A 27,892-nucleotide genomic window follows, 5' to 3' on the forward strand; every position below is an offset into this window, starting at 1 on the left:
AAGGACTGTATTCTTTGTGAATGGAGGCAGGCCACCAGGTAGAGCTGGTGAGCGCAGCGAATGTTTGTTGATAGAATTAATGAAGGAGGAGTTCCCGTTGTGGCGCAGTGGTTAACGAATGCGACTAGGAACCATGAGGTTGCGGGTTCGATCCCTGGCCTTGCTCAGTGGGTTAAAGATCCAGCGTTGTCATGAGCTGTGTTGTAGGTCGCAGATGTGGCTCAGATCCCATGTTGCTGTGGCTCTGGCGTAGGCCGGTGGCTACAGCTCCAATTCGACCCCTAGCCTGGGAACCTCCATATGCCACAGGAAGCACCCTAGAAAAGGCAAAAAGACCAAAGGAAAAAAAAAAAAGGAATTAACGAAGGAGCCATACCGACTTTCCAGGGTACTTGTAATGAAAAATAAAATCATATATATTAAGAACCATAGAATATTGGAGTTCCTGTCTTGGCGCAGTGGAAACGAATCTGACTAGGAACCATGAGGTTGTGGGTTTGATCCCTGGCCTCGCTCAGTGGGTTAAGGATCCAGTATTGCCATGAGCTGTGGTGTAGATTGCAGACACGGCTTGGATCTGGCGATGCTGTGGCTCTGGTGTAGGTCGGTGGCAACAGCTCCAATTAGAACCCTAGCCTGGGAACCTCCATATGCTGTAAGTGCAGCTCTAAAAAAAGACAAAAGACAAAAAAAAAAAAAAAGAACTATAGAATCATATACCAACTTAAAGGCTGCCTAAAAGGAGTAGCACAGATTTGGAGTCAAACAAACCTGAGATAAATTCTAGAATCAAGGGCAACAGGCTGTATTCTTAGGCAAATTACTTAATCTCCCTGGGCTTCAGTTTTTTTCATCTGTAAATTGAGGATAATAACACTGGCTTGATCAAGCTGTTGTAAGGAAAGATTTAGCTGACACATGTAAAATGCCTAATGCACTGCACCCTGCATATTAAGGTTACCCTTTGTAACACCACTACTGTTATTACTTTCATCTTGTACAGAAGAGGTTTTCATTTAAACATTTTCTTTTCTTTTCTTTCTTTCTTTTTTTTTTTTTTTTTTGCTTTTTAGGGTCATAGCTGCAGCATATGCAAGTGCTCAGGCTAGGGGTCAAATCGGAGCTATAGCTGCCAGCCTACGCCACAGCCACAGCAGCACGGGATCCAAGCTCATAGCAATGCCAGATCCCTAACCCACTGAGCGAGGCCAGGGATCAAACCCACATCCTCATGGATACTAGTCAGATTTGTTTCCACTGTGCCACAACAGGAAATCCCATGTAAACGTTTTCAGCATCAACAAATCTTAAAAGGATACTTTTGTTTTTCTAAATGTCATTTATTAGAAAATACAATTCCAGAGAAAGTAGGAGATACAAGGACGTCTGGGAAGTGGGTACAGTACAGACCTCTTTAAATCGGGGGCAGAGAGGGTCAAAGTAAAAATGAGTTACCGGCAAAAAGCCAGTAACGCATCTCTGGTCCATTCATCTGGAGAAGTTCCACTCCTGTTCCCCACTCCCCGAGTCCCTGCCCACAGCAGCCAGCTTCGTCCTTGGCATTTTTAATTTAAAAGTAAAAGTATAAACTTCCTTGCGGCCCTGTGGCTTCAATGAGTGGAGCTTCTTTCTCCAGTTACGGAATGAGTCAGCAAAAGGGGGAGTTTCTCATCCTTGGAGCTGGGGAGGGACAGTCCACAGAGTATCCCCATTTAACTCCATTCCCCAATCACCAGGCACAGCCAACCGATCCAAAAAAGTTAATGGCAAAGCCTTTCCCTCTTTTTTCAGGGAAGACCGCCGTTTGGAGTAAAGCGCATGAGTGAATTCCAAATCCATCCGGTAGGGAAAGAAGAGACCAGAGACCCATTCTCTCCCTTCCAGCTCAGCTCAATCCAGCTTGCTCACAAGCAAAGAAAACCACTGGAAAACAAACAATAGTTTTGATGGGATCCCCCGCCCTTGCACCTCTTTTGTTCAGTTAGGGCATCCCTTTGGCTCCAGACGAAATAGGTTTATGGCCCCATAGAATGAGAGAAATTCTTATAAAAAATGTGACAGAAATGGAGTTTGGGATAAAAGCAGCAAAAAGAAAGGAGTGGCAGGGGAGGAGGAAAGCTTTCCAAAAACCGCCCAACAGGTGACCACCCTGGCATCTGCAGCTGAGAGGTCCCTTCCCAGAGCCAAGATGCCCTGGGGTGAAACCAAACCGAAGGGCAGAGGCAGCATGTTTTCCCAACAGAGAAAAAGTGAAGGGAGAGACCTATGCGGGGAGCACCCCAGCGTATTCACAGGAGCCAGAGGGCCCCCGGAAGGGCCCTGAGAATGGAGGGTAGAAGACGGTATTCAGGACGAGCCCTAGAAAGGAGGGGAGGACGAGAGGGAAAACTCCCCCAGAAAGAGCCTGGGCTCCCGAACACTGGCCCTCTGCAGAAGCCCATGCGGAAGGCCCTTCCTGACACACGTAGGTATCACATCGCTCTCCTTTGGAGGCAAAATCAGAAAAGCCCAGCAGTGCCGGCCTCAGTCCAGCACACGCAGCCCTCCCAGTCCCTCCCGACCTGCCTCAGGGAGGGAGGGCTCTAACTGAGGCTCCACTGGGCCCCTCCCCAAATAATTCCTATAGACAGAAACACAAACACAAAAAACAAGCCAAAACCTAGGGAAAGTCCAATAAGAACCTTAATCTATACAAAACGTCCAAATAGTCTTCCTCTTTTGCCTTCTGAGGCATAAGGGAGTCCCTTCTCACAAGGCTTCCTGTCCAGTTAGGACAACGTTACTTTTTCATTTTTTAAAAATAAAAATAAAGATATCCACCCGCCCGCCCTGCACAATGCTACTTCTACAGCCCCTCCCCTCCCCACACACACACCTCAAACCAGGTATTGCTCCCTTGACACAAGGTAAACTTAAACCTTTGCTGCAACCTCACAGCCTCCAAGGGGCTGCTCATCACAACCAACCCAAAAGGCAGCCTGCAGAGGAAGGGATGGCAGAGAGCATCTTTATCCTCCCTGCCTCCTACCACGGAGGCCCGATCCACCGGGACAGTGGGGAGACCCGACGAGGGCCCTGCCCCTTCACTGAGAAAGGAAGAGTCAAGCAGGGCGAGTCCTCTTGCCTGGCTCCACCACGAGCCTAGGGTCCTGGGCTGCGGCTCTGTGGGGCTCATAAGGTCTCATGACTTCGAGATCCCAGTGCAAACCAGCCGGTCTTCTCCTGGGCCAGGTCCAGCTCTCGCAAGCGGATGTGCACCTCCCCGAGGAGAACGTTCTCCCAGAATCCTTGCTCACTCAGCACACTCAGCTGTAGCTCCCGCTGCTGCAGGTCTCCCTTGGGGATCCCATCATATACCAGCTGCAAACACAAAATTGGGAAGAGAGGGAAGTGGTGAGAGAGGCAATGGAAGAGGCCAGAGAAAACATGGAGGGTGTGGTGGTTTGAATGCGTGAGGCTAAGACTACTTTCCCTCCCCAACCAGACAGACTTCAAGGGGAAGAGAGAAGGCAGGCAAAACCTGGGAGAAGGAGTTCCCATCGTGGCGCAGCGGAAACCAATCGGCTTAGGAACCATGACGTTGCAGGTTCGATCCCTGGCCTCGCTCAGTGGGTTAAGAATCCGGCATTGCCATGAACTGTGTCACAGACACGGCTTGGATCTGGCATGGCCATGGCTGTGGTGTAGGCTAGCAGCTGCAGCTCCCTGGACCTGGGAATTTCCACATGCCACGGGTGTGGCCCTTAACAACAAAAAAAAGAATTCTGCTTTTAGACTGGAGATCAAGCAAATGAAGCCTAGTCATTGGGACCATGGTTCCTTATCAGCCAAAGACCAGCAGGCTCCTCCTCCCCAAAGGTCAGGGCCCAGGCCACGCCCCTAGCTGTGGAATTCCATATACCATGGGTGCAGCCCTAAAAAGCCAAAAAAAAAAAAAAAGGAACCCGAGAGAAGCTTTCAAGAACCCTGCTTTTGGAGTCCCCATCGTGGCTCAGCAGAAATGAATCTGACTAATATCCAGGAAGGTGCAGGTTCGATCCCTAGCCTCACTTAGTGAGTTAAGAATCCCCAAATGCCTGGAGTTCCTGTCATGGCGCAGTGGTTAACGAATCTGACTAGGAAACATGAGGTTGCGGGTTCGATCCCTGCCCTTGTTCAGTGGGTTAAGGATCCGGCGTTACCGTGAGCTGTGGTGTAGGTTGCAGACCCAGCTCAGATCCTGCGTGGCTGTGGCTCTGGCGTAGGCTCGCAGCTACAGCTCCGATTAGACCCCTAGCCTGGGAACCTCCATTTGCCGTGGGAGTGGTCCAAGAAATGGCAAAAAGACAAAAAAATAAAAAATAAATAATAAAAAAAGAATCCCCAAATGTCCGCAAATTCTACCCACCCCCTTCTTTCATGGCCACACTTGTGGCACATGGATGTACCCAGGCTAGGGGTCAAATCAGAGCTGCAGCTGCCAGCCTACACCACAGCCATGCCAATGCAGGATCCGAGCCACATCTACGACCTATGCCTCAGTTTGTGGCCACACCAGATCCTTAACCCACGGTGTGAGGCCAGTGATCAAACCCGCATCCTCACAGACACTGTGTCGGTTCTTAACCCACTGAGCCACAACGGGAACTCCCCCAATTCTTTTACATTAAGAGTCAAATAGGAAGTATTTTAGTCTTTATAGGCCACAGAGTCTGGTCCATGTCACGATCACTCAACCCTGCTGCTGCAATGAGAAAGCAGCCACAGACAAGACTTAAAGGAAGAGGTACGGCCATGTCCCAATACAACAAAAACAAGCACAGTTTGCCGACTCCAACCCCAGCCCCACCCCAGCCCCTTCCCCACACACCATCTCATTGTAGGTGGGGTTGCAGGTTTTCCGGGCCACTTTGGTTTTCTTCTTAGTGGTTTTCTGAGGGTCAGGAAGGAGGTAAATCTTGACATAGGGGTCGGGGTCATTCCCATCCTGGAGCAGTTGCTGCGAAAGGAATGAAAACCAAAAACAGATGAAGATTCATCTGTCTCTATCACAATTCCTATGATCACTCCCTGATCAACTCTCTTCTCTCACACCCACCTTCTTGCAATGCACAAGAATTTATGTTTGCCAGCCCACTCCATTCTGGTAGAAACCCCTACCCTGATAACATTAGATGTCCTGCTGAAACATCAATCAGATCACCTATGATATCCAGTCTCTACTTTGTTTTTTGTTTGTTTGATTGATTTTTAGGGCCACTCCTGAGGCAAATGAAAGTTCCCCAGGCTCAAATCAGAGCTACAGCTGCCAGCCGATGCCACAGGCACAGCAAGGAGGGATCCAAGCTGTGTCTGACCTACACCACAGCTCATAGCCATGCCGGATCCTTAACCGAGGCCAGGGATCGAACCCGAAGCCCCATGGATACCAGTCAGATTCGTTTCCACTGCACCACGACGGGAACTCCCCAGTCTCTACTTTGGAAACCAAGGCTCAGGCATGCCATAACTTGGTCTGCTCTGAATGAACCATCATGTCCCCAGATATATTTGCCCAATGTCTTTGTCTGTTTTGTCCTCTGATTCAGGTAACCCCTAAGAGGCAAAGAAATGAGTCAGAGATTAAGTCACTTGTTCAAGGTCAGCCAATTAGTGATTCATCCAGCCCAATCCTTTTAAAATTTAAGTCTGATCTTGTCATTCCTCTGCTCAAAACCTTCCAATGGCTCCCATCTCCCTCGGGGGAAAAAGCTGTAGTCCTGACAGCAGGACCCAAGCTCTGGTCCACAGTGCCCTCGCCAACATCACCATCCACTATTTCCAATCGCACTTCAGTCACACTGGCCTCCTCCTGAGATGCCTTGGGTAGGCTCCTCACTAGGGCTTTAGGATTTAACTGCTCCCTCTGCCTGGAACAATCCTCCCTCCCATGTGTGTGCTCGGCTCCCTCCCTCGTCTCCTTCCATCTTTGCTCAAATAACTCCTCAGCAATGCGGGTTTCCCTGAACGCTCTGGAAAACTGCTGCCATGCTCATTCCACCCCAGGATTCCTTCTCGGCTCTATTTCTCACCAGAGCACTTACCACTATCTGACTTGCCATATATTTTACTCGTCTCTGGTCTCTGTCGGTCTGCCTCCTCCCACTAGAATGTAAGCTCCCTGAGGGCAGGGATTTTATTTTGTTTACTCTTGGGTCCAGAACAAATGTATCAGTGCCCAGCACAAGGGAGGCAGCTGATTTGTTGAATGAAATGAATGACTAATGTTGTAAGAGGGAAACCTCAATTTCTCTGATTCCAAGCTCATGTACCTCCTGCCTCATACCGATGCCCCAAGCTACAAAAGTCCAGGACACAGGGGCACAGTCTTTAAGGCATTAGCCTGCTGTGGCCTCCTTTACCTGGCAAAGCAATAAAGCTATCTTTTTCTCCTTAAAAAAAAAAAAAAGCCAAGTACATTGCCGGTATTTAGTAAGAGTTCCCCTTTCTCGTTCCACTCACAATGTTCTTAGACTCATACCAAAAGTTTAGTAACTAGGAGTTCCCTTTGTGGCTCAGTGGTTAACAAACCCAACTAGGAACCATGAGGTTGTGGGTTCGATCCCTGGCCTCGCTCAGTGGGTTAAGGATTTGGCATTGCCGTGAGCTGTGGAGTAGGTCACAGATGCAGCTTGGATCCTGCATTGCTGTGGCTGTGACGAAGGCCGGAGGCTACAGCTCCGATTGGACCCCTAGCCTGGAAACCTCCGTATGCTGTGGGTGCAGCCCTAAAAAGGACAAAAGACAAAAAAAAAATTAATTAATAATTATACACTGCCCTGCTTGTGCAAAAATGTCATATGGCTGCCTTAACTCAATAACCAGGAAAAACGGCCCTGGGGCCTCTCCCTTATAATAACCACCATAATAATAATACCAGGCACTATGTTAAGTGTTCTGCATGCATCATCTCATTTAACCCGGAAACAACCCTGAGATAAACATTAACACTTTCCTCTTTATCTCAATGAGGCTAAGGGAGTTCCCGTCATGGCTCAGTGGAAATGAATCTGACTAGTATCCACAAGGATGCAGATTGAACCTGCCTCCCTCAGTGGGTTAAGGATCCAGCGTTGCCATGAGCTGTGGTATAGGTCGCAGATGGGGCTCGGATCTGGTGTTGCTGTAGCTGTGGTGTAGGCCAGCAGCTACAGCTCCAATTCGACTCCCAGCCCCTAGCCTAGGAACCTCCATATGCTGCAGGTGCGGCCCTAAAAAGACAAAAAAAAAAAAAAAATTAACGAGGCTAAGGGTAAACGCCAAAGATCACAGGTAGTAAGAAGCTGTGTCTAGCACAGCTTGGTCATACCGGAGGCTGAGCAAGGAAGCAAGTCCCCTGGGTTAGCATTCAGCAACCTTTGTGGTTACTCGCGTGACAGGGGGACAGAAAAGGTCTCACCAGTCAGAAAAGTATCAGATGAAAGAGAAAGATCCAAATGAGAACTGTGTATGTACTTACCAAGCCCCGAATATGCATCACCATGATGAAGAGTTTATTGTTTTTGTAGGAGATGGACAGCTTCACCTCTCCCCCAACCTTCCCAACCGGCCGGGCCCACGTGCCATCTGCAGGGACAAGGGAAAGTGAGAAAAGTCATGAGGCCAGCCCTGTCCCCATCTGGTGCCAGGTACAAGCTTCTCTTTTCCTCTGACCCCCACCCACCCCCCATCAGTATCCCCCTTTCAGGCTCCTGATACCCCACTGGGAATCTGCCAAGTGGCATCTGCCATCGCGACTTAAGAGTTGGGTTGGGGAGTTTCCTGTGACACAGGAGGTTAAAGATCTGGTGTTGTCACTGCAGCAGCTTGGGTCATTGCTGTGATGCAGGTTTGATTCCCTGGCCCAGAACTTCCACATGCCATGTGCAGCCAAAAAAAAAAAAAAAAAAAGACAAGCTGTTGGGATGGGTCTATTCAATTTGAGTGTGTACACACCGAATGAATATCCAGTCCCTGGGGAACCTGCACAAGGAGCTACGGAGCCCACAGTCTAAGTGGGAAACCAGATACTCTAGCCAGTGAGCAAAAAAAAAACCAGAGATGAACTAAGGGAAGAGAATTAGGAAGAGGTAGGGGCAGGAAGAATTACTTTTGTGAATGGTTCAGAGAAGTTGGCAAAAATGTCATAGAGAAGGCACTGTACCTGAGGACTTGGGTGCCAGGCTGGTGCCCGCAGCTTTCTCGTCCCGGGGCAGGGGGTGGAAGAAGGTGTACACCAAATCACACTGGAATGGAAAACAGGGTCAGAAAACAGGGTCATTCCTCAGTCAGACAATGGCCCAATGAAAAAAGGAAAGAGACTGTTGCACATTAAAAGAGACTCAGGAAATGTGACAACCAAATGTAACAGCAGTTCTTATTTGGATCATGGCTCAAACAAACTGTTAAAAGAATTTGGTAGGGGGCAAGTTCCTGTTGTGGCTCAGCAGGTTAAGAACCAAACATAGTGTCTATGAGGATGCAGGTTCTATCCCAGGCCTCGCTCAGTGAGCTAAAGATCCAGCGTTGCTGTAAGTTGCAGTGTAGGCTGCAGAGGCTGCTGTTCTGATCCTGTGGCATAGACCTGAAGCTGCAGCTCTGATTCGACCCCTAGCCTGGGAACTTCCATATGCCATGGTGTGGCCATTTAAAAAAAAAAAAAAAGAATTTGGGGCATGGTGACAAAGGAAATTCTGAATATGACTATGATAATAATGACACTATAGTTATGTAAAATTATGTTCTCGTATTTAGAGATGCATAGTAAGTATTTAGACACATATATATGATGTCATGATGTCTGTGATTTACTTTAAAATATTTCATAAGAAAACATAAATATGGCAAAATATTAACTGTTTAGGTGATGGATATATAGACACTCATTATACTGTTTCTCTGTTTTTCTGTATATTTAAAAGTTTGCATGATGAAAGTTTTAAAAGAAGAAAAAAATCAAATAAAAATAGGTCACATTAGGTTAACATTAGGTTAAAAGTACTCTGTTCTTTTTTTTTTTTTTTGGCACACCCATGACATGTGGAAGTTCCTGGGCCAGGGATTGAACCCATGTCGCAGTTGGGACCTGCACCACAGCTGCAACAATGCCACATCCTTAATCCACTGCACCACAAGGGGACTTCCAGTCTGCTCTTTTCTACTACTCCCTCCCCTATGGAAACCCACATACTCCTCAAGCACAGAGAAATGCCTGAGCCACCCTTGGACAAACGCCATGTATCCTACTTTTGAGAATGCTTCCTAAGCAATTAAGGGAAAAAAAAATAAAGATGAAAATACCCACTACCATTAATTGTGGGGAAAAAAATAAGGCATAATCTCAACATCTTTCAAGAAGTGAATGGTTCAAGCAATTATCGTATTGCAAGTTAGTTGGTGTACTAATTTGGTACAGATATTTAAAGTCATACTTTCTATAAACACTTAAGTGGAAAAAATAGAATGTATATACATATATATTTTTTTAGGGCCTGCAGCTGCAGCACATGGAAGTTCTCAGGCTAGGGGTCAAGTCAGAGCTGCAGCTGCCAGCCTACACCATAGCTACAGTAACACCAGATCTGAGCCACGCACTGAGCAGGGCCAGGGATCAAACCCACATCCTCATGGATATTGGTCGGGTTCGTTTCCGCTGAGCCACAATGGGAACTCTGAATATAGATAGCATTATATTTAACCTATGATGACCCCTATAAAACTGTAAAAGTCGCATATATATATGGACAACTAGGAAGGAAACATGGACATGGGGTTAGAGGATTTGTTAGGATGATGGGGCTCCTGGTGGCCATATGTTTTTATGCACATTATAACACCAAATTATACCATTTGTTAAAAAAAAAAAATAGGTGGATACACACTCTCAACATGCTCAAAACCTTCCTTTCCTCACGAACCGCTTTCCTCCTCAGGCTCTGGCTCACTGCAAGCACTCTGGGGTGGCACCTTACACGCACGTGTCTCTCCAGGTGCCTGGCTGCATGTTGTGATTCACTGCATTTCTGGGCATAGACAGCTCCATGGAGCTGGAGCTACCATCACCCACCTCCTCCTCCGCAATCAGATAAACCCAGGAAAGGCAAGACCCCTCCCTGCCTGAATGCAGCCCGCTTAGGTCCGCATCCCCCGGCCCTCACAACCAGCACCAGGAACAGCCAAAAGCAGAAGCAGCCACCCACCTCGGCCACCTCCTCGACTGCGTGGATCAGGTGCCAGATGTAGCCGTTTAACTCCTCCTTCCGCCGCTCCGCCACCGCCTCTCCCCTCGAGCGGCCAATCACGAAGCGACTAGGGAAGCTGGGAGGCAGGTGGGCAGTGGGGACGGAGGAAGGGAAAGATGAGGTTAGAAAGGGAAGAGGCAACAGGCTTTAGTCACATTTCACCTGCATTTTCAGTCACCTGACCGCATTTCTCCCCTGCCTCCTTCTCAGGGACTTTTCCCCCGACTCAAGCCTCCCCCAGCTTCCCGGGTCTGTGCCAAGGATACACAAGCAGCATCTCACTCACACCTGAGATTTCCATCGCTACCAGACAAGAAAACCAAACTGTTTGCCAGAGTCCTGTGGCTCCCAGAAGCTCTGGAGCCCCCAGTTTTCCCCATCAAGGTAAAAATTCATTTGAAGAACCATTTTAAAAATTGATGTGAGGGCGTTCCCATTGTGGAGCAGCAGAAATGAATCCGACTAGGATCCATGAGGATTCGGGTTCAATTCCTGCCCTCACTCAGTGGGTTAAGGATCTGGCTGTTGCCGTGAGCTAGAGTGTAGGTTCCAGATGCGGCTCAGATCCTGCACCGCTGTGGCTGTGGCATAGGCTGCCAGCTATAGCTCCAATTCGACCCCTAGCCTGGGAACCTCCATATGTTGCAAGTGCGGCCCTAAGAAGGGGGAAAAAATAAAATAAAATTGATGTCAGATACATATAACATAAATTTTTTTAAATAAAATATACTAGTTTTTAAATTTGTTTTGGCCTCACCTTCAGCATGCAGAAGTTCCTGGACCAGTGATCAAACCCATGCCACAGCAGCGACCCAAGCTGCTGCAGTGACAACACCAGATCCTTAACCTGCTGTGCCCCAGGAGAACTCCCGGGTTTTTTGTTTTTTGGTTTTTTGTCTTTTTAGGGCCGCACTCGCGGCATATGGAGGTTCCCAGGCTAGGGATCCAATCAGAGCTGTAGCTGCCGACCTACACCATAGCCACAGCAACGCCAGATCCCAGCCAAATCTTCGACCTACACCACAGTTCACGGCAACACTGGATTCTTAACCCACTGAGCAAGGCCAGGGATCAAACCCTCAACCTCATGGTTCCAAGTCGGATTCATTTCCACTGCGCCACAACGGGAACTCCTGGGAGAACTCCTCTTAGCCATTTAAAAATGTACAGTTCAAAATTGAGTACACTTACACTGTTGTGCAGTCATTACCACCATCCACCTCCAAAACGCTTTTCATTTTGCAAAACTCAAACTCTATACCCATTCAACAACTCCCTATTGGCTTCCTCTCCTTGGCGGCCACCATTCTACTTTCTGTTTTCTTCGAATTTGACTACTTCATATTAAGTGCAGTCATACAGTAGTTGTCCTTTTGTGGACTGGCTTATTTCTTTTTCTTTCTTTCTTTTTTTTTTTTTTTTTTTTGCTTTTTAGGGCCACACCCGTGGCACATGGAGGTACCCAGGCTAGCGGTCCAATCAGAGCTATGGCCGCTGGCGTACACCACAGCCACGGCAATGTGGGATCCAAGCTGCGTCTGCAACCTACACCTACAGCTCATGGCAACAGCAGATCCTTAACCCACTGAGCCAGGGATTGAACCTGCGAGGACTGGCTTATTGAGGACTTAGCATATGTCCTCAAACCACATTGGAGCCTGTCTCAGAATTTCCTTCCTTCTTTTTATGACAATACTATTCCATTTTGGGAATACATATTTTGTTTATCCATTTGAAAAATGTTTTCACTCTTTAGATTAGAAACTTCAAAACATATTCAGATTCAATCAAACCCCTGCCTTTATTTATTTATTTATTTATTTTGTCTTTTTTTGCTATTTCTTTGGGCCACTCCCGCAGCATATGGAGGTTCCCAGGCTAGGGGTCGAATCAGAGCTGTAGCCACTGGCCTACACCAGAGCCACAGCAACGCGGGATCCGAGCTGCATCTCCAACCTACACCACAGCTCACAGCAATGCCGGATCGTTAACCCACTGAGCAAGGGCAGGGACCGAACCCGCAACCTCATGGTTCCTAGTCGGATTCATTAACCACTGCGCCACGACGCGAACTCCCAAACCCCTGCCTTTAAACTCAGTTTGCTCTCCTGGCAGGTAGGCCCCAAGGTTATTTTATTTTATTTTGTCTTTTCGCCATTTCTTGGGCCGTTCCCGCGGCATATGGAGGTTCCCAGGCTAGGGGTTGAATCGGAGCTGTAGCCACCGGCCTATGCCAGAACCACAGCAACGTGGGATCCTTAACCCACTGAGCAAAGCCAGGGATCGAACCCACAACATCATGGTTCCTTGTCGGATTTGTTAACCACTGCGCCACGACAGGAACTCCTCCCAAGGTTATTTTTCAAGGCTGGAGGAAGAACTCTTGAGAGCCCCAAGAGAGCATGGCCAGCAAGGGGAGCACTTGTCATCAAACTCATCGCCAGGCCAAGAACACCTGGGAAGTAGATCTTTACTCCAAAACGGTAGTTTCTCATCCTGCTGTGCAGCACAGGGAGCTATATCCAATCACTTGGGATAGATCATGATGGAAGACAATATAAGAAAAGCAATGCAGATATGTGTGTGACCAGGTCACTGCTGTACAGCAGAAACTGACAGAACGCTGTAAATCAACTATAATTTAAACATTTTATAAATAAATAAAATTTTATAAATAAATAAATAAATAAAATTTTCTCACTCCTGCAGTCCTGCCCAGCCCCCATCCGCTCTCCTTCCCTGCACTAGGATCCCTCAGTGCAGAGAATAAAGGGAACAGCTACCTGGGCAAGAGAGAAGAAGGGAAGAGCAGCCGCAGTTTATTGTGTAATTCCTGGAACTCCTCAAACGTCCGCTGGATGTAAGTGGCCTCATGAGCATTCTCCCGCATCACCTTCACTATGTAAATCTGCAAAGTCCAAATCTTAGCGAATACTCCCTGCCAAACCCTCTGCACCCAATGAAGGGGGTAGGTAATGGACAGGAAGAGAGTGTGTGTGTGTGTGTGTGTGTGTGTTGGGAGAGGTATGCTTTCCAGAAGGAAGAGGATAAAAATGTCTCCAATGGAGATAAAGATACAATCTGTATGCAGGAAAATGAAAGCAAGGATTTCCTGCACATTTCATGAGACCCTTGACTCAGAGAGCAGCCACCAAACTCAGCTCCGATTCTAGGCAGGCCCCTTGCACAGGGGAGAGGGAAGTGGTCTGTGACTGGTCCCAGCACAGGATGCTTGGTCAACTCCAGCGCCCACGGTGTGGAAGGGAAGAAAGAGAACCCTAATAAGCTGGGGGCAGTGGTGCACGAGAGAGGGTCAGATTGGAGAAACACTTACGTAGCCCTTGTTGGGGTGGAAGATCTTCTCGTGGCGGCAGAGAAAAACATCACTGATGCGGCCAGAACTCTTGAGAGTGTGTGTTCGGGGAGCAAAGGAAAGGGTCAGCCGGTCGTCTGAGCCTGTGAACTTCATCTGAGCCAGGTTATGAATGAAAAAATTGAGCTTTGTGGCTACACTGCCAAGGCTAGACTCAATCAACCTGCAGGAGGATGGGAAGAAAAGGTTGTAATCAGGGACCCAAGGTCCCATTGCCAGGACAGAGCTGTCTCAAGAAATACCCGTGGAGGGGGTTCCCGTTGTGGTGCAGAGGAAACAAGTCTGACTAGTATCCATGAGGATTCAGGTTCGATCCCTGGCCTTGTTCAGTGGGATAAGGATCCAGCGTTGTGTGAGCCAAGGTGTAGGCTGCAGACAGTTTGGATCCTGTGTTGCCATGCCTATGCCGTAGGCTGGCAGCTGTAGCTCCAATTTGATCCCTAGCCTGGGAACTTCCATATGCCGCAAGTGCGGCTCAAAAAGCAAAAAAAAAAAAAAAGAAAGAAAGAAAGAAAGAAAGAAATACCCGCAGACACCTGAGACTAACACTCAGCTCAGCTCAGATCATTTTCCCTGTCTAATATCCTCATAGAGCACATGACTGCACACAGTTTATTCCTATGAAGCCGGGTGGTCTTATCTCCTCTCACTGCCCGCCTGAGCCAAGACAATTAAACCAAGGTAGGAAGGAATTAGAGGTGCTACCGTGGGGTCATCATGTAAATGTCAAAATAATGTTTTCAAACTGAATTTCAAGGTTCAGTACAATGGAACCTCACCAAGCAAAGCTCAATCCAGAGGTTCTAGTTCAAATGGAAAGTTTTGGAGTTCTCATCGTGGCTCAGTGGTTAATGAAGGTGACTAGCATCCATGAACATGCGGGTTCTATCCCTGGCCTCACGCAGTGGGTTAAGGATCCAGCGTTGCTATGAGCTGTGGTGTAGGTCACAGATGGGGCTCAGATCTGGCATAGTCTGGTGGCTGTAGGTCCATTTGACCTCTAGCCTGGGCACCTCCGTATGCCGCTGGTGCGGCCCTAAAAAGACAAAAGACACACACACACACACACACACACACACAGAGTTTCTGCTTTAGACTCAACAGAGAAAATTTAGCTCGCTAAGTTCCAAAAGACAAAAGACACACACACACACACACACACACACAGAGTTTCTGCTTTAGACTCAACAGAGAAAATTTAGCTCGCTAAGTTCCAAAAAGGGTGCATAATGAAATGGAGAATCATCTACAGGAACAAAGCTGTAGATATTAGCACACAGATACTTCCAAGCTTTCACACGCAGTGTGCCTAAAAACGTCAAAGATGGGAAAATGGAACCACAGAATTCCATGTTCTGACAAGGGGGAAGATTCTGAGCCAGAGAGCCAAGAATGACTACAAAGTCCATATGACACCTTGTCCCATAGACAAAATCTTTGACTGAGACCTGGTGAGAATGCAAGTTAGGGACTGCAATACCTCTACACAAAGGTTAGCAGCCAAGTGCAGACGGGAGACTGAGTCGGAGAGACGCAAGAGGATTTACCCAAGTTAGAGACAAACTTGAAACAACGGACCCATGGTGTCAACTCTAAGCTCTGCCACCAGAACTAAGCCTTTCCACTTCCCTAGGCCTGTTCCTCCTAATCGGGGAGACTGCAAATGAATCACAGAGAAGGCAGCTCTGTTGTGTATGGAGAGTTTTACCTGGTGAAATAGGTGGTGGCATTGGCCTCTGTGTCCTGAGGCCTCAGGGCATCATACACGTACTTGAGGTCTTCCAGGTCTGAGAGCTCAGGGATCCCACAGGACAACATCTAGAAGAAGCACAAAGAAGAAGAGAGGGCGCCTGTAACAACCGTGAAGTCCTGCTTCTTTCCCACCATAAGGCAAGAGTTTCTATAGCTAGGCTCCCTAACCCTTCTAGAGGGTGGTAGACAGATGTTGCAGGCAGCAGCTGGCAGGCTGCAGGAGTTGGGGGGTGTGGTGAGAGCAGGAAGTCAGATACCTGCGTAGACACCCTTGTCCCCAGGTAGTCTGGGCCCTGCCTTTATCTAAGGCTCAGAGAAGTAGATCTCTAAGACATCCTTTGAAGCAAGACAGGGGAGTCTTAAAGAGGGGATGCCAGATGATAAGGGGGGTTCAGAGAGGGATGATGGAGCGCCTCACCAGGCCCAGGAGGTTGAGGAAGAGGTGGGTGTGCTTGCGAATGAGGTTGTAGGCTTGGCAGCAAAGGTCAACAAAATCATGGAAGCGGCTGGAAGGCTTGTCACCCCCGTTGATGACATACGCCATGTCCGAGGTGAAGACAAAGGGGGCACGGTCCCTGGGCCAAGGGGAACATACAGGTACAAGGTCAACATGAAAGAGGAAGCCCACCTTGGGGGTTGCATCAGGGGATGGGTCCCCTCATCCCTCGACACCTGTATGAATCGAGATACATGGAGCTTCTCTAACATTTTTCTTTTCCTGCTTTAATCTTTAAAGTCCCCAGACACGTCTTTCATTGGTCCCTTGCCTGGGAGTCAATGATATTCTCCCTGGCTATCGACTTGTAATTCCCTTCTGCTGCGGTCTGGGCTCATTTCCCTCTGCTCAGTCCTCAGCAGGCACGGGGGATGGCTGGTCCTCTGCCTTCTTCTATAAGGACTTGACCTCTTTCTTTCTCAATCTTCCCTTTTCCAAAGCTACTCAGCCCAAGGACCACATCCTGCAGTGCTGGCCCTTCCGCCGTGGGCTCGGGTTCCAGCCCTGAACTACTTCTGCTGGCCTCCCTGCCCGACAGGCACATCCTGGCTCGAGGAGACCACTTACCTCTTGATGTTGCCGAACATCTGGGCATGGCCCAGGAAGCGGCCAAAATCGATGTGGAACATGTGGCCAGTCGTCTTCAGCATGATGTTGTCATTGTGTCGGTCACAGATGCCCAGGACGTAGGTGGCCACACAGCAGCCAGCGCAGGAATAGATGAAGTTCTCTACAGCCTGGGAGGAAGGAAGGCAGAAGGAAGGAGAGGACTTAAGGCTGGTGTGGGGGGACCCCAGGGGTCACAGCCAGACTGAATTCAGCCATCCCTCTCCTCTTTCTCACATGTCCAACAGCCCGCCACCTCTGCCTGCTCAGCCTTCATCACATGCTAACACACACACACCTGATGCACACAGAAACTTCTCTTGTATCTTATGGGGTATAAGGGGATGGAAGGCTTATATATATGTCTCCACCACATTATCTGCCATTCACTCCCCTTTTTCTTTTTTTTTTTTCTTTTTCGGGCCACACCAGCAGCCTATGGAAGTCCCCAGGCTAGGAGTGGAATCGGAGCTGCAGCTGCCGGCCACAGCCACAGCTGGCCACGGCCACAGCCACAACCACAGCCACGCCAGATCCAAGCTGTGTCTGCAACCTACACTGAGGCTCAGGGCACTGCCGGCTCCTTAACCACTGAGCGAGGCCAGAGATCAAACCCGGGTCCTCATGTATATTATGTACAGTTGGGTTCATTTCTGCTGCTCCACATCGGGAACTACTCATTCACCTCCTTCTGTTCCTTCCTCTCTCGTTGGGAGACCGAGAGGACAGGAGCCTGACCCGAGAGCCTAGACTTGACCAGCACAGAATCAAGGAAGCTTGATATTTACAACTTCCCCCACTAGCCATCTCTCTCTCTCTCTCGTTTTTTTTGTTTTTTTTTTTTTTTTGCCTTTTCTAGGGCCACTCCTGCGGCATGTGGAGGTTCCCAGGCTAGGGGTCGAATCAGAGCTATAGCTGCCAGCCTACGCCACAGCCACAGCAACGCCAAACTCGAGCCTCGTCTGCAACCTACACCACAGCTCACGGCAATGCCGGATCCTTAACCCACTGAGCAAGGCCAGGGATCTAACCTGCAACCTCATGGTTCCTAGTCAGATTCGTTAACCACTGAGCCACGATGGGAACTCCCCCCCAGTCATCTTAACTCAAGCACAGTACAAAGGCAGCCAACTTAAGGGTCCCTTTCTGCCCCCGCCCCCTCAGAATTCTTTGGTCCTTCTTCCTGCCCCGGATACAACACCCATTTCCAGTGTTCTTGGTAACAGTTAAATGCCCATCTAATTAAAGTCACTTCACTCCAAGGAAGAGCTGAGGCAGCTTAACACTTCCAGAGGGTGTTTTACATTCGAAAATCAGACATCTCTAGTTGGTAAAATGTGTTAAGAGATATTTCTGAGTTTAAAGCAGGAGGGGAGGGAGTTAAGGGGTCGGATCCACCTGGTTTTATCTGGTAAATGTCTGCCTCCTTATCTCTTTTCAGTACAAATGTATGGAATTAGTATGGACATCTTGCATCCCCTACGTCCTCTCTCTTAGGTTTCTAGAATTCTGAAGAACTCAAGAAAGCCCTGTCAGCAGAGGGCAACAGTTGTCACAGCGAAGTAGAGAGGCAGAAGGCTGAGAATGAGAGAAATCTTCCCAGACACAGAATCATGCCCTTCCCGCCTCCCTCTGCAAATTTCCACCCAGCCTTTGAGGACCTTCCTTGAGTCCTACACCTTTCCCAGACCTTCCTAGCCCACACTGACTCCTCCCCAACTGAGTCCAGCCACCACCACTCAGGGCTTCATCTTCTCACGTTCCCAGGGACCAGGAATCTTAGCTCCCAGCAGCTTCTTGGCTGCTCCACTGGTTTACTTCAAAACTAGCCACACACAGGTGTTTCCATCATGGCTTAGCAGTTAGAAAACCCCACTAGCATCCATGAGGATGTGGGTTTGATCCCTGGCTTCGCTCAGTGAGTTAAGGATCCGGCATTGCCATGAAGCCCTGGTGTAGGTCGAAGATGCGGCTCGGATCCCACATTGCTGTGGCTCTGGCATAGGCTGGCGACTACCATTCCAATTGGGCCCCTAGCCTGGGAACCTGCGTATGCCACAGCTGTGGCCCCAAAAGACCAAAAACAAACAAAAAACAAAAAACCAAAAAACTAGCCACACAGAGAAATCCCCCAGCTACTTGTTAAATTCATTAAACCAAATGACTTATCCCTAGGAAGTTAAGGATAAAGTGTTTGTAAAGAAATCACAGAGGGTACCTTCTGGAAGAAAAAGACAATTTCTACGATAGGGAAATACATGGTCGAAAAGAAATCATTCAGTAACGAGTCCAACCTATCAACTCCCAGTCTTGATCATCTCCCTCAACCTGTCTTCTTGTCACAAAGAGTCTTTCTAATTGAAATGCATCCTTTTTTTTCTTTTTGTATTTTTAGGGCCATACCTGTGGCATATGAAAGTTCCAAGGCTAGGGGTTGAATTGGAGCTGCAGCAGCCACCCTACACCACAGCCATAGCAACCCGGGATCTGAGCCATGTCTGTGACCTACACCACAGCTCACGGCAATGCCCGATCCTTAACCCACTGAGAGAAGCCAGGGATCGAACCAGAGTTCTCATGGATACTAGTCGGGTTTATTACTGCTGTGCCACCACCAGAACGCCTGCATCCTGTTTTGACTTGCAAAGCAGCTGTATGCCTCTACTCTGTTATAGCGTAAATGACTAAATCACCGAAGTTATGCAGGATGTTAGCTGCTTGCTGTCAGGTGCTCCCTTACCGTGTAAAGGGAGCTCTCTTGATTTAACTGCTTTCGCTAGCAGGATGAGGGTACTCTCTTTGCTGAGTCAGTGGCCAAGAGACAAAGAGCTCTAGTTCTTTTCTCCTGGAAGTCACCATGAGAAACCACCAGCATCATTCTAACAGAAAGGCTAGAAGAGCTGAGAGCTATCTTTGAAAGACCGATATTAAACATGGAGATGCAGCGTTCATTTCTCTGTGTGTATGCTTTTGTTATACATACTTCTATAACATTTACTAGGACTCTTCATTACACTGACAAGGAGTACTCATAACTCCAGCACCAAGCACAGTGCCTCTGCATGGTGGCTAACTAACACCTGAAAAATACATGTTAGTTTAAATAGCATATGGGGTTGAGGAGGAGACAATCAATATCACTCCTTCCCAAGGGGAAAGAACCTTAAAATTCACAACATAAAGGGGGTGGGTTTTGAGGGATGTGGAAGGGAAAAAAGGGCCTTTTAGGTAAAGAGAACAGCATCAGCTAAAAGTATTGAGGAGGAGTTCCCTTCGTGGCTCAGCAGTTAATGAATCCAACTAGGAATCATGAGGTTGCAGGTTCGATCCCTAGCCTCAGTGGGTTAAGGATCAGGCACTGCTGTGAGCTGTGGTATATAGGTTGCAGATGCAGCTCAGATCCTGCATCGCTGTGGCTGTGGTGTAGGCTGGCAGCTATAGCTCTGATTTGACCTCGAGCCTGGGAACCTCCATATGCTGCAGGTGCGGCCCTAAAAAGACAGAAGAAAAAGTATTGAGAAGATCCTTGGTGGCTCAGCAGGTTGAGGATCCTGCATTGTCACTGCTATGGCTCTGGGACTGCTGTGGTGTAGGTTAGAGCCCTGGGCCTGGAATTTCCACATGCCAAGGGTGCAGCCAAAAAAAAAAAAGGTATCGAGGAGATGCAAGTAGCTCCCTAAGCTAGAAATTCTCATACGATGGGGAGATGCAGTGGAAGAGACTGCAGGGCTAGGTGGGGCTGGATATAAAAGACTTTGCCCGGGATGCTGAGAGCAACGGAGTGATATGAGTGGTTTGCACTTCATTTTAAAAGATTCAGAAATCAAGCAGAGGACGGTAATGGAAGGAAGAGAGGAATTCCAGTGGTTCAGAGGACAGATAGCAAATGGCTGAAAGAAATGGTAAGAAGAGGACAGATTTAAGAGCCATCTGGGGAAGAGAACTAACAGGGCTTCATACAGCAGAGGTGAGGCAGAAGGAAACATCAAGAACTCACTGGAGTTCTTTTGCTACATATCGGATTAAGGATCCAGCAAGGTTACTGCAGTGGCTTGGGTTGTAGCATGGGTTCGATCCCTGGCCTGGGAACTTCCATGTTCTGTGGGTGTAGCCAAAAAAAAAAAAAAAAAAGACTCATGGCTCTGTTTGGGTGACCACACAGAAAGAGTCATAGCATTCACTGATAGGAAACACACAAAAAGCAAGAGGCTTTTTTTAGGGCCACTCCCCCAGCACATGGAGGGTCCCAGGTTAGGGGTCGAATTGGAGCTACAGCTGCACAGCCACAGCAATGGGGGATCCGAGCCTCGTCTGCGACCTACACCACAGCTCACAGCAATGCCAGATCCTTAACCCACTGAGTGAGGCCAGGGATCAAACCTGCAATCTCATGGTTCCTAGTTGGATTCATTTCCACTGACCGCGACGGGAACTCCAAGAGGCTTCTTTTTCTCAAGAGGACAAGGAGAGACAGAAAGCTCGGCTCTGCCTATACTGAGCTTGAGGTATAGGTGAGACACAAGCGGAGAGACCCAGAGTGTCAAGCAAGGATGCAGCTTGAGGGAGGGAAGAGGCAAAGGCTTGGGAAGTCATCAGCACGTGTGTGGTAAAGTCGGAAGAGAGGATGAGCTGGCACATGAAGAGCACAAAGAGCACAGCGGGCCAGGAATTAAAACCCTGGGGAATGCAAACATTTTTAAGGCCACAGAAGATCATCTAATTACATGTTCACTAAACCACATTCTGATTATAACTTGGCTGCCCACATAGGTTCTCCTTCAGGGATTAAAGGCTTTGATCAATATAGGTTAGTAAATGGATCCTCTTGGAAGTTAAATTACGTAAATCAGCAATCTGGTTAATGGCCCTTCTCTTATGAGGTTGGTTATTGGGACTTACTCTGTCCTCTGGACTTATTAACCCAGAGACAAAAGCTATGAAGCGTGGACCAGTCACAGAACCCAGGTCCTACCTCCCAGTAAAGCCCCACTGAGGAAGGTCAGCTATGTTTCCCCTCATCTCTGTCTCATATCTATCCTCAATCCTGGCTTCTGCTTACAAGCTGGCCACAAACCAGCTCCATAACTACAAGCAACTGAGTGAATCTTCACTCATACCTGTGAAAAGAGACGGTGGATAAAATGATCTCTAAGTCTCTTCCTGGAGTTCCCGTTGTGGCTCGGTGGTAATGAACCCGACTAATACACGTGAGGATGAAGGTTCGATCCCTGGCCTCGGGCAGTGGGTTAAGGATCCAGTGTTGCCCTGAGCTGTGGTATATGTGACAGACACAGCTCGGATCCCACATTGCTGTGCCTGTGGCTGTGGCCAGCAGCTGCAGCTCCAATGCAACCCCTAGCCTGGGAACATCCATATGCCGCAGGTGTGGCCATAAAAAGCAAAAACAACAACAGAAGTCTCTTTCAACTCTTGTTCTGCAAAGCACCACTGGACCCCCGCCCCCCAAGGGCATAGGAAGACCTGAACAGGATTCATGACCAAAAGGGTGACAGGCGGGTTCTCTGAAAGTTGGTCCCCTTCCCCAAACTCAATCTGCCAGAGGAACTCAGTGAAGGCTTCCCAGTTGGATACCAAGGGATGTTCTCAGTCAGGTTACAACAGTCCCTTGACCCATCCCTAGACATTTGGCGGCACCAGTTGACCAAAAAAGAGTGTTTGTTTCCTCCCAACACAGCTGAGCTGTCTTCTCTGTGCACGTGCAGGCCTTGTGGGAACACGGCCGTGCAGCAGGGTCGGGCACATCCCACCCCAGCTTCGCCCCCACCCTTCAATCCTACCTTCTCATACTCATCCTCCCCAGGGTTGTGTTTCTGCAGCCAGTCGGCGAGGGGCCGGTCCTTGAAGGAGCCGGTCACCCCATGCTCCACCTGGATCTTGCGCAGGGTCTCAGAGTTGGGGATCATCTCCACCATCCCTGTGAGAGGGGACGAATCAGGGTCACTCTCCAGAGCAGAGAGAAGGGGTCTGGTAGGAGGGGACCCCAAGAGCTTTGCTGGACGCATGCCTGTAAGGTAAGCTCTGGGGCATCTGGACAAAGTCTAATAATAAGGGAAAGAAAATCAGTGCCCTGGTTTCATACACCCCACTGCGACTCTCTGGTCTCCCCAGTTCATAGCCATGGTCCTTCTGTGCTTTAACTTTTACTGCGGGATTTTCAAATACATGTAAGGATAAAGAATTGGTATCATGAACTCACACAGATCCATCACCCAGTTTCAGAACTCATCAGCACTCTGTTAATCTTGTTTTATCTATTTCACTACCCCCACCCCAGAACGCTTCTCCCTTCTCTCCTCCCCCCAACCCCCGCTGGAGTATTTTTAAGTAAATCTGGTACATGTCATTTCACTCACAAGTATTTCAAGTATTACTAACAAGGACATAACCATCACACCATTATCACATCCAAAAATTTAACAATCATTCTCTAATCTAATCTGATCTGATCTAACCCTGTCTACATGCAAATTTCCACCAATTGTCTCAAAAAAAAAAATCTTTTCTATGGTTGATTTGTTAGAATCCAGGATCCAAAGTCTATCCAGGGTGCTTGGTTGTTATGTCTCCTAGTTGGCTTTATTTTATAGCAGTCTCTCTCACCTGCTTTCTTTCTTTCTTTCTTTTTTTTTAGGGCCACACCCACAGCATATGGAGGTTCCCAGGCTAGGGGTCAAATCGGAGCCGTAGCCACCGGCCTACACCATAGCCACAGACACTCCGGATCCGAGCCACGTCTATGACCTACACCACAGCTCACGGCAACACCAGATCCTTAACCCACGGCATGAGGCCAGGGATTGAACCTGTGTCCTCAGGGATGCTAGTCCGATTCGTTTCCAATGAGCTACGATGGGAACTCCCCTGCTTTCTTTTTTAATGCCATTCCACAGCTTCTAATAGGACGATCTTGCCCTTCTCATTTTTCCGGAAAAGCACACAGTTCACATTGGGGAAGGGCAGAAGGGCAGTGGGCAAGGATGCCCCCACACCGGCTGCCCATTCATGGCCCCACCCACCGCCGACTGACCTCTCCCACGGCCCGTGGAGAAGCAGCGGAAGATGACCATGCGCATGTCCAGCCCCTCCTGGACCCAGATCTTGCTCATGATGCGAATCATCTGTAGGGTCAGCATGTCCTGGCGGAGGTCGTCCCCACACTGCAGAGAGGAAGACGTGACCAGAACCAGCTCCTCCGCCTCCCCCAGCTCCCAGATCTCCCAAGAAGCAACCTGGCCCAAACTCCAGGGACCGGGGCCGCTCACCGGGTTCACACCAGGTCGAGCACCAGAGATGGGCCAGTTTCCACATTTTGCCCATCCCCTCAAGCCCACATCCCCATCCGAACTGAAGTCACATTCCTCTTCTTCATGCAGCCCTCCTGACCTGCAGGGCCTTTTTATTTTTCACTTTTTGGCTGCACCCACAGCATGCAGAAGTTCCCGGGCCATGGATGGAACCCATGCCACAGCAGCCACCCAAGCCACAGTTAGTGACAACGCCAGAGAACTTAACCCCCTGAGCCATCAGGGAACTCCCTGAAGCCTTTTAAAGATTTGAATGTTTACATCTTGGATTTGGAACTTACCCACAACAAATATATGTGACTAAGTTACGTGCATGCCTTTCATTTCCCCCACTCCACTATATGCTCTGGCACTCATCATTCACTCCTCAGAATTGTGCATGTAACAGTTAGAGGGACCTTATGGTTCATCCAGGTCCAACCTGCCCCTGATACGTGTATTTCCTCCTCAGCATGCCTGCCACTGAGCTTCTGCTTGAATACCCAGGGACAAGCAGGTCAGCACTTTATCCATTCCATTGCTGGCTCTATCTTCTAGAAAGCACTGCTGTATATTGAGCCGTCAGTTGCCGCCCTACATACATATCCCAACACTCTGTCCCTAGCCCTCTGGGGCCACAAAAAATTAATCTGTTTCCTTTTTCACCTGATCATCTTTCATACACGCAAATGGCAGCACAGACTAGCAGGTGGATCCCCTCCTCTCCTTCGCTCTTTCACCCACATCCTACCAGGCTAGAGTATCCTTTTTTTTTTTTTTTCTTTTTAGGGCCGTACTTGCGGCATATGGAGGTTCCCAGACTAGGGGTCGAATCAGAGCTGTAGCTGCTGGCCTACACCACAGCCACGGCAACTCGGGATCCCAGCCACATCTGCAATCCACCCCACAGCTCACGGCAAAGCTAGATCCTTAACCCACTGAGAGGAGCTAGGGGATCGAACCTGCGTCCTCATGAATGCTAGTCAGGTTTGTTAACCACTGAGCCACGACGGGAACTCCGTGAGAGAAGTATCCTTACCTTAAAGATGACCCGGATGTTCTCACCCAGCGGATCCACATTTTGGAAGGAGAGCTTGAGTGGGACTGCGTTGGAGTTGAAGTAGGAACAGTCCTGCCACAGTAGAAAGGCAATGACAAGGGGCAGAGGGGCCCGGGGCCCAGGAGGCAAACAGCCCCTCCACCTCTCACCGGCTACTGTTCATTGTTTGCTTCCAGGTTTTTGAGGAACCCGTGCTCCTTCCTTCCCTCCCTCCTGCATGAGCCTGGTTCAGTTTGTTAGGATTTCAGCTCCAGCACCTGACCTCCCAGCCCCTCAGTGCATTCCACACACAACTTCCTAACTGTGTGGCCTCAGGCAAGACACGCGTCCCATCTATAACTCAGCTGACTGCTCTGTAAAACAGGGCTCTCGAAAGTATGGACTTGATAAGAGTTGTGAGGATTGGAGTTCCCGTCGTGGCTCAGTGGTTAACGAATCCAACTAGGAACCATGAGGTGGCGGGTTCGATCCCTGGCCTTGCTCAGTGGGTTAAGGATCCGGCATTGCCGTAAGCTGTGGTGTAGGTTGCAGATGTGGCTCGGATCCCTCGTTGCTGTGGCTGTGGTGTAGGCTGGCAGCTGCAGCTCCGATGGGACCCCTAGCCTGGGAACCTCCATATGCCGTGGAAGCAGCCCAAGAAATGGCAAAAAGACAAAACAAACAAACAAACAAAAAACAAAACAAAACAAGAGTTGTGAGGATGGAACGTGATAACCAAAGGAAAACACTTAAAACACTTCCAGTCACAGAGAGAGCACTGATACGTGGCAGATAACAGCATCACTAGCCTGGACTTCAACCCCACCCAGCCTCATGCGTGGAGATACTTACACAGCCCCCAACCCAGTGCCTCCACCCTGCACAGCTGTCAGGGGGAAGGCCAGCCAGCTGGGGTTGGAAAGAGGCCTCACACATGGCTTTCTTCCTCATCTCTCTCAATAACCAGGTCAGGGAGGACCTTGCTGCCACGAAGCCCTCCCCACGCCGAGAGCACCCCAAACCCACTAGACACTCACCCTGGGCACGATGCCCTTAACCAGCAGACTGGGGCTGAGCGGCAGGCGGCAGGAGCCATTGAGGGTGAAGAACTGGCTCACCTCCTCCAGGCCGGTGCGGAGGATCCCCTGGTGGTGGAGGGAGGAGAGCAGGGGTGAGGTGAGGCGAGGGGCCCATAAGCTCATTCAGAGCGAGGCCTCTCCCGGGGGCGGGAGCCCAGTAGTGGTTGGTATGGAAACAAACACTGAGAGGTCTGGACAACCTCCTGGAGACTGTGAAGGAGGAAAACCACCCCACGCACACCCCAGCCTAGACAGTGCCTGGCAGCAGCCCAAACACCTACAGAGGCTGGGTGGATACCAGAACAGCTTAAAGCAGGCCAGGGTGAACCTGGAGGATGGCTGGGGGTCAAGGAGAGGCTGCTCGGGCTGTTGCCAAATAAGCCAATAATCCAGACTTTGCAATCGACCAATTTTCTTTTTTTGCTTTTTAGGGCCACACCCGCAGCATGTGGAGGTTCCCAGGCTAGGGGTCGAATTGGAGCTACAGCTGCCGGCCTACACCACAGCCACAGCAACGCCAGATCCGAGCTGCGTCTGCAAACTATACCACAGCTCACGGCAATGCCAGATCCTTAACCCACTGAGCGAGGCCAGGGATTGAACACGAAACCTCATGGTTCCTCGTTGGATTCGTTACCGCTGAGCCACAACGGGAATTCCACAATCCACCAATTTTTAATGTTAGCAATCAGGATCACCGCTGCCTAATACAGGCCCCTTGTACAAACAGATAAAGTGTCTCCTCTGGGTGGCAGCAGCCCTAAGCCATGGCTCACAGCACAGGGAACAGAGTATGACTAGATTTCAGGCTTCACTTGTCCCCTCGGGCTGGGTGCTCTTGTGCAGTGAACAATTCACACAACTGTGTTTAGCCTTGAAGCCAAATGGTTAAATAAAAAAATGTAATACTTGGGAGTTCCCATCGTGGCTCAGTGGGTTACGAACCTGACTAGTATCCATGAGGACACAGGTTCGATCTTTGGCCTTGCTCAGTGGGCTAACGATCAGGTGTTGCTGCAAGCTGTGGCATAGGTTGAGATGCAGCTCGGATCCCGAGGTGCTGTGGCTGTGGTGTAGGCTGGTGGCTGCAGCTCAAATGAACCCCTAGCCTGGGAACTTTCATGTGCTGCAGGTGCAGCCCTAAAAAAAAAAAAGTAATACTTAGCAAGGTCAACAAAACATATCCACAGGCTGCATCCAGCTCCTATAGATTAGAGTGACCTCTCTCTAGTCCCTCACCAGAGATGATCAAGTGCCGTCCTGCTGGTCAGGATGCTTTAAGGGGAGTTTCTGGCCTCTCAGCAGGTTAAGGATCCAGCATTGATCACTGGGGCTCTGGTGACAGCTGTGGCATCAGTTTGATCCCTGGCCCGGGAACTTCCGCTTGCTCAAATTAATGACTGGCTGCAGAAGCCCAGAACGGGACACTGGCAGAGGCAGCCTCACCCCACTCACCTGCCTTGCAGACGGGGCAGCCTCCCGGACCTGCTGGGCCAGCTTTGCCAGGGTATTGACAAGCCAGCACTGGCGGTTGAACTCCTCTCTTAGCCCCTTACCACAGCAGCACAACAAGGCCGCCAGCAGATACTGGTAACGCATGCTGAACTGAGAGTCCTTGAGGCCGTCTTTCAGCAACCTAAGAGGCAAAGGGACGGGGGTATCAGGATACCCAAGGGAAGATAGGCCAGCGGGGCGGGGAGCAGTCAGACCCAGCTCCAACTCCTTGGAAAACCAGCCCCGATCTTGGAAAGGAAAACAGACTCTGGTTGCCAAACATGCAGAGATGTGCATCACACCCCAGCCTGCCCACACTGTCTTTAAATGGTGCTCAAATGGTGCATCGGGTTTCCCCTTTCTGTTTCCACCATGCATGGGGCAGGGGCCAGGGACGATCCCCAGGGGGCTATACGGGGGTGGGCTGAGACCCCCTGATGAAAAGGTACTGGCCCAAGGCCATGTGCAAATCAGCAACATACTGGACCCAGACGGCTTAGCTCTCCACCTT

The 27,892-nt window shown here is 49.3% G+C and overlaps 1 protein-coding gene across 5 annotated transcripts in view; it reads right to left on the reverse strand.

Annotated features, from left to right (window-relative positions):
- Nucleotides 1–1,319: 1,319 nt before the first annotated feature.
- Nucleotides 1,320–27,892, reverse strand: part of PIK3C2B (phosphatidylinositol-4-phosphate 3-kinase catalytic subunit type 2 beta) — a 79,709-nt gene continuing 53,136 nt past the window's right edge. For all 5 annotated transcript variants that reach the window (XM_047751771.1, XM_047751767.1, XM_047751768.1 and 2 more), the window contains 15 exons: nt 27,343–27,523; nt 25,846–25,953; nt 24,809–24,901; nt 23,514–23,643; nt 22,264–22,400; nt 16,427–16,596; nt 15,782–15,938; nt 15,320–15,429; nt 13,573–13,774; nt 13,022–13,146; nt 10,197–10,314; nt 8,162–8,243; nt 7,478–7,584; nt 4,850–4,978; nt 1,320–3,360 (listed from right to left, as the gene is read on the reverse strand). In XM_047751771.1, coding sequence (XP_047607727.1) covers nt 3,172–3,360; nt 4,850–4,978; nt 7,478–7,584; nt 8,162–8,243; nt 10,197–10,314; nt 13,022–13,146; nt 13,573–13,774; nt 15,320–15,429; nt 15,782–15,938; nt 16,427–16,596; nt 22,264–22,400; nt 23,514–23,643; nt 24,809–24,901; nt 25,846–25,953; nt 27,343–27,523 — 2,038 coding nt within the window. In that variant the 3' untranslated portion in view covers nt 1,320–3,171. The remainder of the gene's footprint in view (nt 3,361–4,849; nt 4,979–7,477; nt 7,585–8,161; nt 8,244–10,196; nt 10,315–13,021; nt 13,147–13,572; nt 13,775–15,319; nt 15,430–15,781; nt 15,939–16,426; nt 16,597–22,263; nt 22,401–23,513; nt 23,644–24,808; nt 24,902–25,845; nt 25,954–27,342; nt 27,524–27,892) is intronic.

Source organism: Phacochoerus africanus, chromosome 11 (assembly GCF_016906955.1).
Source record: "Phacochoerus africanus isolate WHEZ1 chromosome 11, ROS_Pafr_v1, whole genome shotgun sequence".
Taxonomy (NCBI): domain Eukaryota; kingdom Metazoa; phylum Chordata; class Mammalia; order Artiodactyla; family Suidae; genus Phacochoerus; species Phacochoerus africanus.